Source organism: Nelumbo lutea, chromosome 6 (assembly GCF_056320005.1).
Source record: "Nelumbo lutea isolate HS-2025 chromosome 6, American lotus-T2T, whole genome shotgun sequence".
In the NCBI taxonomy this organism is placed as follows: Eukaryota; Viridiplantae; Streptophyta; class Magnoliopsida; order Proteales; family Nelumbonaceae; genus Nelumbo; species Nelumbo lutea.
In genome coordinates, this window is record NC_142689.1 from 25,643,377 (window position 1) to 25,656,008 (window position 12,632).

Here is a 12,632-nt window from a genome sequence, read left to right on the forward strand (position 1 = left end):
TCTTAGAATTGTAAGGTACTTGAAGGGAGCTCTAGGCCGTGGGTTATCGTACAAACCAAGAGGAAGATTTGAAGTAATTGGGTATACAGATGCAGATTGGGTAGGCTCTGTGTCTGATAGAAGATCTACTTTAGGTTACTGCACATTTCTTGGAGGAAATCTTGTGACATGGAAGAGTAAGAAGTAGACGGTTGTGGAAAGGAGAAGTGCTGAAGCCGAATACAGAGCCATGGCACACACTACATGTGAATTAGTATGGCTGAGAAATCTCCTACAAGAAATCGGGTTCTCCATGGATAGACCTATGAAATTGTACTGTGACAATCAAGTTGCACTCCACATCTCATCTAACCTTGTTTTTCATGAGAGAACAAAGCACATAGAGATTGATTGCTACTTTGTGAGGGAGAAGGTCCTTACTGGAGAGAGAAGCACAGAACATGTGTGGGCTCAGGTGATCAATGGGCAGATTTGTTTACAAAAGGCTTAAGCTCAGGGAGAGTGAACTATATATGTAACAAGCTGGGATTATATGACATATATTCTCCATCTTGAGGGGGAGTGTTAGAGCTAGCCGAATAAGGGTAGATTAGTCATTTTATTTTTGTTAAGTTATGTGCTTATGTGGCAGTTTTAATAGAGACTTCCTATCCCATACTTAAGTGGGGGCAGTTTAGTCTTTGTACTACTAATTAGAGGCTAATCCATATTAAGGGTCGACTAATAGGGTTTAGTCTATTAGGTTCGACTGTTCTCTTCTTCTGCTCTTCTCCTGGTTCGAACTACTGTAGCTAAAGGACAAACAATGTAAAGTATGCATATATTTTATATATCATGCATGTTTTGCTTACATTTCATGAAGGATGAAGACATGGGTAGAACTCTTGTTCTCATGGCACAAAAGAGCATGTGGCAATCTCCTATGTTCATGGAAGAAAAGAATAATAAAAATATGGCAGACCCTTGTATCCATGTCAATTAAGGAAAAAATATGGGGAAGGAACTCCTATTTCGTGCTTACAGAGTGGGGGAGGTGTCCAAATAGAAGAAATAGAAGATGAAAGTAAAATTAGTGATGCATATCAATTACTATACATTGTAAAAATAATGTTAAGAGGTGGGTATCATGCATCTAAATGTGAAGAAGTGTCTGGCACATCAACCCTTCAAAGTTTTTTTCTTGATCAGTAACGCTATTATCAATCTCTCAAAATTCCATTAATGGGACACAACTATATAAATAATTTAAAACTATAAATTCTAAGTAAGAAAGTATGTAGCTGTTGTTAAAGTCATTTCCAATATTTTTTTTATTGCTTAATGTCCATTATTATTTCATAAAAAATCATGGCCACCAAGCAATTAAAAGGAAAATATTGGGATTAGCATTTTGCTTGTGTGTGAAAGGTTTAGAGTTTGACTCCTTCCTTTGGATATTAAAAATAAATAAGGAAACATTACCATTGTCATTCAAGTATAGTTAGTCCCTTAGTATGATTCTTTTTATGGAAAAAAGGACTATTCCATTGAACAATAAAATTGGTCTAGCTATTCATAAAAAAAAATGGTCTAGCTAGGACATGCAATTTCTCATTCTATGGTGGACCAAGTTGCCATATGAATGTTAGACAGTTTTGTATGCCCTTAGCTTCAATCTGATTTGATGTACTTTTGTTATTTAGTGGAAATAAATAAAGTGCATGTTTGATTCATATTGTTTGGTTTAATTCTGTGTAAAACCCTAAAACTGGACATTTATAGAGACTCGTGTTAGTTTTAAATGTTCACAGCCGTTGGATAAGTCTGGGGAGATTTATCCTGCCAAGGCTGATGCTGGTGTGCCACCAAGTGTTGGGATGGCTTGTCTCAGCCATCAGGGTAAGACCCGAGGCACATGCAGTATGGGATTACTTGAATCCTTGAACCGGACCAGATTTCCAGTATTGCCCTGGACCTTGGAGATAGATGGGCAAAACTGGAAAGTTACACCTGACCCCTAGACTTGATTTTGACATTTCACTAGGTGTTGGATCAGACTGCCTTTGATATGCCAATCAGTGAGATCCTTAGCGGGGATCAAAACCTGGGTATGTTGGGGCAGTTTGAGAATTCATCTGAGTGGGTGATCATAGTGACAGAATCAGCCACTTTGTCGGACAAAGGGTAATGATCGGGAATGCACTCTCTCTGATGGAAACCAAACTGCCGGCAGTTGATTTCAATCATTGGAATTTTGTTTTGCAAAATTAATATATTTATATATATATGTACGGTTTCGAATTGTTTGCAAATGGTTTTAATTCCCGGGATCCATCTGAGAGGAGAGTGCGGCACTGTTCCTTGCAGCCGAGGGAGAGGTCCTCTCTTGTCGGGCAGTGCTTGATCATTAAGGGCTGAGAGGTTAAGTGTAAGACCATTGAGGATAATACCTGATGGGCTAATCTTGCACCTGCCCACAGTCCCTGGGTTTTTATAAGATGGCTTGGCCCAGGGACCACTTAATGCAAGTGTTGGGCCCATAGGGTCCATATGATGGACTCAAGGGGTTCATTGAGTTTTTCAGTGAATTCGGCTGGGCCTTGTTTTAGAGGCTGGGCCGAACCCATGTGGCTGGTGTGTAGATCAATGCTTGGGTCCCACGCCATACAAAGAAGCCCAACTGGGCAGCAGATTGGAAAGTAATTAGACAGTGAACACTTAATGGGCCAGAAGCCCATTTCGAGGTGGGTTGATATGATCACCCATCCTTGGGGCGAATCTGAGATTAATGTTAGTAAAAGGATTGGGTCTTTAGCATTATCCACTCTTGGAGACCAAATTCAAATTAGATTTGAATCTGGTAACCTCCTGATAAGATCAGGAGTAAGCTAACTTTATCTGCAGATAGGATTAAGATTATCCCCTATCCAAATACTGATTTGGATTGGGATAACTCCTAATTAGGAGGATTCTTAATCAAGAAGAAAGGAGGAAAAACCCTAACCAAGAAAGAGAAAATATCAGATTTCGAACCACCTTGAAGAGATATGGGATATCTCCTGCGAATTGAGATAGGATCTCATTCATACTCCAGAAAAGAGAAAGGCAGTTCAGCCTTTTCGCCTTTAGAGTTCTCCTCCTACCGCCGCCATCTTTTTTGCAAGATTAGATCTTTGCAGAAAAAGAAAGTCAAGAAATCTGTTCTTGACATTAGTCTTGCAACAAAGACTAAAAGGATTTAGTGTTCAGTGTTTCCAGAGGATTCTTGTGAAGGATCCAGTGTGTAGGACGCACCCTGCTGGTTCTGTTCCATCCACAGCTGTGTCATCTTCAGCAGGAACGGATCTTGGAGCATTCTTTGGGCGTGAACACCAACTTTGGGAGATACTGCTTCTCCGAATCAGGTATATTCCTCCCATTTATCTTTTGGTACAGATCTGGTTTGATTATGGTTCAAGTGGGATCCTTGAATATTGTATTCTAAACTTAGGGAATATGATTCCCAGTTGGGAGAAGGTAGGAAATTTTTTGAAATTCGTCCACCCATTCCGCAACTTTTATGGCGTCCATTAGATGGATCCTACCATTCTTTCAATGAAAACAGTTTTCATCCCATAAACCTGATGTTCAAATAAATGTAAAAGAGTAAAAGATGCAAATGAGAGAGAAGGGGGAAGGAAGAGAGGGGCACCTCTGTGTTCCAAACAAATGCCAGAGGCAAGAAGGGGGGGCGGGGGGAGTGTTACCTGCAAAGTGCCCTGATGACATCGGGACCTTAGCTACTAGCAAAGTTCTATTCCAGACCATTAAATCAGTCCTAAATAGGCCAAAAAATGGATATTTATTTCAGCCTCTAGATGGGTTCAGAGTCCAGATCAAGCTTATAAAATCCAAGCCTAACTTCAGGCCTATGTTCGGGCCCATGCCAAAAGCCTAAGCCTGTACCTACGCCAAATCCAACATATCCAAATCCAAATTGATATCCATACCCATGTCCCATATTCAAAACCTTGTGCAAATCCATTTGGCAACCCATATATACCTATGGATGAAAAAAATTTCTAGGTTGACTAGTATTGGAATTAGTAATTTAGGCCTATCTGGAAAGCTATTAAATTATAGTTTTCTTCACTAGCAAGAAAGCCTATATGCCTGTTATATGCCTTTGCTTGTATGACTTCAATAAACTATTTTAAAGGTGTGACATCTCTGAATGCATAATGTGACTCCAAACCTAAATTAGAGCTCTAAGCTGCCAACCACTATAGTTCAGGGCACTATCCCTTTGTTTCTCTTTTTTTGGGTTTTGTTATCAGTTATCACTATATTTTTCTGCTGTTTTTTAAAAGAATTATGTATCTTACATATTTAATAGGTATGAATTTAAACTTCAAAGACTGCACATAATGGGTGTTTGGTTGGGGGAATTGATTTATCAAGATAATCTTTTCAATTGTAAATGATCTTGTGGGGTTTGGGAAATCACTGATTTCTCCAAGGAAAATGTGTTTAGTAGAAGCAGTGCTGACAGGGTAATTTCTCCAAAAAACATGCAACTCTCACAATCTTTTTGCTTTGCACATTATTAGCATGAACACATCACTGCAATGTCAGAAATCAATTTGAAAATCAGCCCTATGCCAATTTGCAAAACTATTTGGGCATTGCTCGAAATCATGGAAATCAGCACTAACTGGTTCCTCTACTGATTTTTGGGGAATCATTATCATCAAATGGGATTTTTCACATGATTTACAGTATCAGCTGGCAGGTTTATAAATTGGGATTCTCAAATTGATTCCTCCAATCAAACATTCCCATAGTTTTCCAAATTTCTTGAATCATGTGCATATAATAGGTTCTACATATTATAGACAAACTTTAATTGTTGTATGTGGCTATGTGCATTTGCATCATTAAGATAGCTAGTCTGTAGATTACTATTACTTAGAAGAAGAATTTCACAGATATCTTTAGAAAATACTTAACAATGGCCTGCTATTCTCTCTCAAATTTTATCCTATCTCTCTCTCTGACTTCTTTACATGAATTCCCAGTTCAAGGTGGTAGACCTGACGCCCTTGCAAATTCTGTGTAGAGGTCTAGAGATGTCAGCAAAGGGTTCTTCTATTATGTTTCTTCAATAATCTCCAAAGAGGAGTTCTGTCCTTGATGTTTTCTCTTATGGTTCAAAAGGAAACCTTGCATTTTTCCCTTTCTTTTCTCAGCCTTCCACCTTTTTGCATACATCTTGTATAGTTTCTTCTCTCATTGTTATATACTTTTTTATATCTTTCTTTACTTTTTTCCTCTGGTAAAACTTGTTTCTTTTTTCCTAAAAAAAAGAAAAATCTTTATTTCTGTGGCAGTATGGTTCACTACATTTAAGTTTATTAAGATGAGAAAACAATGGTCTGCTGGGTAGTACTGTGATATCAATGTAGACTTGTGGACTGTCTGGTTCGACTAATCTTCTGTGCCAGCATTTTTGTATATTATTTTGTCAACCATTAAACTGCTACAGTTGACACATTACGCAGCTTGCTAAAAAATACCATCCAGATGCAAATAAGAACAATCCTTCAGCAAAGAGGAAGTTTCAAGAAATAAGAGATGCCTATGAGGTTTGTGTTCAGGGTGTATTTGTATTTTTCTTTCCACTCCTGAATAGCATATTTATTGGTTTACAGTGGTGCTGGCATTTGTAATTTACTTTCTCTTTGATGGTTTAGCTGCATCCCTTTGTTGTTGAAGGTAATTCCAGACTCTGCGAGACTCTGAACGGAGAGCACAGTATGATAGGGTAATCACTGCATTTCTTGCTGTGTGTTTGCAAGTTCCATTGACTGCATCTTGTTTCTTCTTGTTTTGAGCCTCTTATCCATCATGTGCTCTATTTTTGCTGCCTAGGTGTAGTAGTAGTGGCCATTGGCCCATAGTTGTCAAGGTGTCACCTAGGTGCCTTGTCGTAATATTGTTAGTTTGTTTTTGTGGCTGCATATTATTACTATGTGTGTTAATACACTCTATCATATATTATATATTATTTTTGCTTTGTTTAAAGATTATACTATTAAGACATAAGTTGGATCAATTTAGGCCCATAAGTCTGTGCAATGTTATTTATAAATTAATTGCAAAAATTATTGCGAACAGATTAAAGCCAATTCTCGCCACATTAGCATCACCCTACCAATTGGCTTTTATCCGAAGTAGGCAAAGATCGGATAATATTTTAATAGCTATGAAATTTTCCACACTATTAGAAGGAAAAAAAAGGAAAAACTGGGCTAGTGGCATACAAAATTGATATGGGAAAGGCCTATGACAAACTCGATTGGAGCTATATAAGAGTGGTGTTGAACAAAACGAGTTTTCATGAAAAATGGATAAATAGGATTATGGAGTGTATAATAACGATCAACTTCCACCTATAAAAAAAGGGTCAGCTTCCAAGTACTTGTCAATGGTTCCCCAGGACAGATATTCAAACCAAACAGAGGAATAAGACAAGGTGACCCCCTATCCCCCTATACTTTTGCATTATGCTTAGAAGCTCTAACCAACAGATTGAGAATCTATCAAGGGGTGAAAATGCAAACCATGGGGTCAAAATTGCTAGGAGTGGCCCAACAATCCCAATTCTGCAATTTGTTTATGACTGCTTGATTTTTGCTGAAGTTAATATTAAAGCAAGCCATAGTGTCAAAATGTTTTTTCATAATTTTGCTATGCTTCAGGTCAAAGACCAATCTTTCAGAAATCTTCCATGATTTTTTCGAAAAATACCTCAAATAGATTCCAAAGGATTGGCAAGAGTGGCAGGTATTTTTTCGAAAAATACCTCAAATACATAATTTTTCTATTCTGATATAATAAACAAAGAGGAAAAATATTTAGGAACCCCTATCATTGAAAAGAGTAACAAAATCCAACTTGTGGAGGAAGATTTTTGCAAAAAAAATATGGTGATATGAGTAATGGTTTCGATGCAGAAGCTTCGGTTGTCCTATGGCTGTGGGGTGTGGAGGGGAATCTCAAAAATTTTCATTCATTTTTGTAAAGGTTTGAGTTACAAGTTAGAAGATGGCAGGAGGCTGCGGTTCTGGCTTGATCTTTGGTGTGGTGATAGAAGTCTAAAAGACTTGTTTCTGGCCCTTTTTAGTTTGGCGGAAACAGTGTTTTAAAAGGTGCCTAGGTGCTCATGCGAGGCACATACCTTAAAATGTGCCTCGCCTAGGCCCTAGGCGCAACACTTTCAAAAGGCATGCGATTGGTGCACCTCAATGTGTGCCTTTTTAAACTTTTGTGTTTTTTGTGTTTTTTTGAACCTAGTGGCTGGGCTTCGCTCGCTCACCGAAGCTTTGAGAACCTCATTTTTGGTAATGTTCATTCATTCATTCTAATAAAATATATTCTTAAAAGTAGGGGTGCAAATGGATTGGATCATGATCCAATCAGATCCTATTTGGTCGAATTTAGATCGCCCCTGTTTGGATCTTCGGATCTGATAATATGATCCGATTAGAAATCGGATCGGATTTGGATCACCCCTATCCGATCTAATGTATATTATATATTTAGAAATATATATATAATACATATATATGTTATTTATTTATTTATAAATATATTATTGTTATATTTTTATAAAATTATTATAGTATTTATTTTTTATAAAAAACATGTATATATGATGAAAATAATTAAAAAATACTTGGTATTTTTTGTTTTTACTTTATTTAAATTAGTATATTAGTATATTTTATTTAATTTTTTAATAATTTATTAATTTTTAAAGAAAGCAAGTTGGATCGGATCAGATCCGAAGATCCGACTTACTGATAGTATTCGAATTCAAATAGTGTCCTATCAGATCTGATTGGATCCGACATGAACAATGTCAAATCGGATTCAAATATATCCTGATTCGAATCCGATCTGATCCATTTGCATCCTTACTTAAAAGGCAATTAAAATTATAAAATCATTATTTTTTGTGAGAATTAAAAATTTAAGACCCTAATATGGACTTATTTGGGCTTGCCTCAAGGGGCTTGGTACAAAGGCGACTCATAGGGGTGCAAATGAAGTCCGATCCTATATATTTTTTTTGATGAATAATAATAAGTATCCTATATTTTTTTTTGATAAATGAAGATAATTTATTAAATCAGAATATAAGGTAATATAGGAAACCCATGAAGAGGCACGGGCTGTTACCTCTTCTAACAAAGTATTACATCAATTAAGAACGAGATAAGCAAAAATAAAATTACATACAACCCAAAACAAATGATCCCTTGAAATCCCTTGCCTAGCTAGTCTATCCGCCAAGGAATTTGCTGATCTTTCTACCCAAAGAGAGGTAACTGTCATATTTCTTGTGAGCCAATTGACTTTCCTCAATAAATCTCTATATCGCCACATAGCTGAAGCTGGCTTTGTCAGCCATCCCACAACAATTTTATAGTCTCCTTCAACTATCAAGTGTTGAACTCCTAACTGTTCAGCAATCTGGATGCCTTGTACAGCCGCTAAGATCTCTGCTCTATTTGAGTCTCCTATTCCCACAGGGCCTGAAAATAAAGCTAGGATGTTGCTCTCTCTATCTCTCAGCATCCCTCCTATCCCTGAAGGGCCTGGGTTTCCTTGGCTACTACCATCAAAATTCAGCTTTGCCCAACCTTCAGGCGGAGGCTTCCACACTGCAGCTGCCTTGTCCCTCGTATGACTAGTGGCTACTGCCTTCCAGTTACTCCAAATGTCATCAAAGGAAAACGTATGAAAGAAGTCCAAAGTTCTTATCCAATGAATGGCTCTAGTCAGTATACAATCCTCAACAGTTTGTAAGCTTCTTTCCTTTTCTTTGAACACCCTAGCATTCCTTTCTTCCCAAATTGTCCACAAGGCTGCTGCTCTAATACATCTCCACATTGTTTTTCTTTTTTTTTGTAGGCCACACAAAACAAGAAGGACCGAACAGCTGACTTAATTTTGAGGACAGATTCCACCTGCATCCGAACTCCAAATAGCACTAGAAAAGGAACACGATACAAATAAGTGGGAGCTATCCTTACCACTAGCCTTGCAAAGTACACACCAGTTAGGGGACACACATGAAAGGCCTTTTCTTCTGCAAGCAATCCAGAGTATTGATCTTCCTATAAAACACCTCCCAACAGAATATTATAATTTTAGGAGGAGCAGGTCTGAACCAAATCTCCTTAGTAGGGAAAACTGTCCTATGGAGGGGCAAAGGGACTTAAAAAAGGAAGCACAAGTGAAAAAACCTTTTGGATGAGGGGACCATGGTCTCACATCCGAGCGAAGAGGGTCCAGAAAGACACCGCCAAGAGGAGACAACAATTCTGAAGAACTACTAAGTTCAACATCCCTCAAACCTCTCCTAAAACCAAAGTCCCAGCTTAAGGAAGAGGGTGAAGTAATAGAAGGAAGAAAATGAGAAACAGTTTTTTCCTTGTAAAGGGAAAGAGAATGGAGATCCAGGAATTTGTCTTTAAGGGCAATGGTACCCACCCAAGTATCTTCCCAAAATAAAACAGAGTCGCCAGAGTTAACATCATACCTGACCATGTTGAGAAACTAAGGGAGGACACTCTGAATTGCTTTCCAAGGAGATGCCAACGTAGCTTGACATGATACACCCGCATCCCAACCATTTTCCTGTTCGCCATGTATACTAGCTATCACTTCATGCCACAATCTCTCCCTTTCTCTAGGTCACCTCCACAACCACTTCCCTAAGAGAGCTTTATTCCTTAGAGCTAACCTTCCTACTCCTGGTCCATCCTCTTATTTACTCCTACAAACTATTTCCCAATTGATTAAGATGATCTTTCTTTCCTTCCCAGGCTCCCACAGAAAAGATCTCATTATCCTCTCCAACTTCTTAGCTTCCCTAATAGGAATCCTAAAGATAGAGAGAAAATAAACCAGTAAATTTGCTAGGGTAGCTCTCAATAAAGTCACTCGATCCCCTATGAAAATGTAGTTCTTTTTCCAAGAAGCTAATCTTTTCTCAAACTTCTCCAGAATTGGGGTCCAAAATCTACTCTCCTTTGGGTTAGTCCCTAGAGGGAGACTGCAAAGTCTCCAAGGGCCAAGAAGAAATGGGACAACCTAGCAATCCACCATAGACTGCAAAGTCCTCTAATTCAAATTAACCCCTACCACATAACTCTTATCTAGGTTTATCTTCAAATTGGAGACATTCTCAAAGTGTTATAACAATGCTTTGAGATTCCTCACTTCCCGCCTGTCACCCCCTTCACAAAAAATTATGATATCATCGGCAAACTGCAGGTGGGTTACCCAGACATTTTTCCTTCCAATCCTCCAGTCTCCAACTTCCTCTTCCCTATCTGCTTTAGAGATTAATCTACTGTAGACATCTGCAACTAGGGTGAAAAGAAAAAGGGAGAGAGGGTCACCTTGTCTAAGGCCTCTACAAGCTGGGGAAAAGTCTTTCACCACCCCATTAACCAAAGTAGAGTAATGTCGGGAACTAATACAGCTCTTTTCCCAATTGCACCATCTAACTCCAAACCCATTGCACCCTAGGACCTCTAGTAAAAAACTCCAATCCACAAGATCATAAGCCTTCTCCAAATCTAGTTTATAAACGAAACCTTGGGTTCCTGACTTTCTCATGTCCTCCACGCACTCATTTGCTATTAGGATCTGATCCGTTATTTGCCTTCCTTGCACGAAAGCACCTTGTTCTTGACTGATGATGGAGGGTAGTACTACTCGGATTCTCAATGACAACACTTTAGCCCGGATTTTATAGATGCTTGTCACTAGATTGATTGGCCTATAGTCCTTAGGGTTCCTTGCATCTCTCTTCTTTGGGATTAGGGCTAGGAAAGTAGCATTGACTCCAGGGCTCACCGTTTTTTTATTTGCAAATTCTTGAGACACCCCAATAAGGTCTTCTTTGACCACATACCAACAATTCTGATAGAAAGCCATTGTAAAGTCATGTGGACCAGGTGCTTTGGATCTATCCATTGAAAACACCGCCTGTCTGATCTCTTCTTCGCTAAAGTCCCTTTCTAACCAGTTTGCTTGTTCTTCAAACAATCTAGTCCACTCCAAGTCTTCCAAGGTTGGCCTATTATTCAATGGTTTCCTATAGATTGATTTGAAATGATCCACAAAACATCTTGCTATCTCATCTTGATTTGTGAGTTCCTCCCAATTCACCTCTAACTTAGTCACAAAATTTTTTCTTCTCCTCCCATTAACTAGTGCATGGAAAAATTTAGTATTTCCATCCCCTTCCTTAATCCATTTATGTCGCGACTTTTGCCTCCGCGAGATTTCCTCTCTCAAAAGGACCTCTTCTAGGTCCTTCTTTAGGTTTCCTCTCAAAACCCGTTCTTGCTCACTCAACATCCTTTGAGCTTCCTAGGAATCAAGTTCACAATCCTAGACGTCAAGTCAATTTTTTGCTCCTTTATCCTTCCAAAGTGTTCCCTATTCCACTCCTTAATTTTGGATCTCAACCTTTTCAGTTTTTTTTTGTGGAATCTTACTCCCTTCCAATTCACTCCTCTTAATTCTTCTCTCCACCATTCCCCAATTAAGTGCACAAAATTCGGATGAGTTAACCACATATTCTTAAATCTAAAAGGCCGAGGACCAGAAGTTAAGGTTTGAGGACTTAGCTGGATAGGACAGTGATCAAAGGTGACTCTGGGTAAGGCTCTAGCCATCAAGTTCGTCCAATGGTTCTCCCACTCTTCAGTAAAGAGGAATCTGTCTAATTTCAAGCAAAGGGGCTTTTCTTGAAATTAGACCATGTAAAATTGGCTTGTAAGAGGGATAACTCCTTTAGACCACAATTAATAATGAAATCATTGAACTTCCTCATGCTGGTTGTAATTGTCCTTTGGGGGTTATTAGATTCGGTACAAAACCTAATTACATTAAAGTCCCCCCAAGACACCAAGGACCCTCCCACAGACCTCGTATGGCATACAACTCTTCCCACATCTCATTCCTCTCTCTATACGAGTTTGGCCCATAGACATTGGGTAAGACCTAGGTGAAGCCATCCCCCACATTCCTAACCTTTAAGGACACAAAAAATCTTCCTATTAGCTCATCCACTGATTCTACAGTATCCTCCCTCCATAAGGTTACTAGACCTCCAGAGGCTCCATAGGACGGCGCCGAAGTCCAACAAACTCCTCTTGATCTCCATACACGTCTAATCCATCTTCTATCCAATTCTGCCAGCTTGGTTTCCTACATCAAGACTATGTCCGGTTTCTCTCTCCTCAACAAATCTTTAATTGCCCTTCTCTTTCTTTCACTTCCCAAGCCTTTCAAATTCCAGCTAATGATCTTCATTAAGCACTTTTTCAAAAAAACCCCTTCTCAAAGACTCCACCTTACAACAAAGTCTTTCTTCTTTCTCCTCTCCCACTAAATTCAGTATCACCCTCAATATCTGAAATCAATCTCCACTTCAGATCTCTTTTTCTTTTTTCTCCTATTGTTACCCTCAGTCTTCCTCATTAAGGCACTAGCTTCATTTATCTCCCCCCCCCCCCCCCCCCCCCATTAGATCTCCTGTAATAGTCCTTTTCTTGAAAAGTTGTTACTCTCTCCCTTTGTTCTAA

At 38.8% G+C, this 12,632-nt stretch overlaps 1 protein-coding gene across 3 annotated transcripts in view; it reads left to right on the top strand.

Annotated features, from left to right (window-relative positions):
• ATJ1 (DNAJ heat shock family protein) overlaps nucleotides 1–12,632 on the top strand; it is an 82,295-nt gene that overhangs the window by 19,451 nt on the left and 50,212 nt on the right. For all 3 annotated transcript variants that reach the window (XM_088951982.1, XM_088951981.1, XM_088951983.1), the window contains 2 exons: nucleotides 5,520–5,603; nucleotides 5,744–5,782. In XM_088951982.1, the coding sequence (XP_088808108.1) occupies nucleotides 5,520–5,603; nucleotides 5,744–5,782 (123 nt within the window). The remainder of the gene's footprint in view (nucleotides 1–5,519; nucleotides 5,604–5,743; nucleotides 5,783–12,632) is intronic.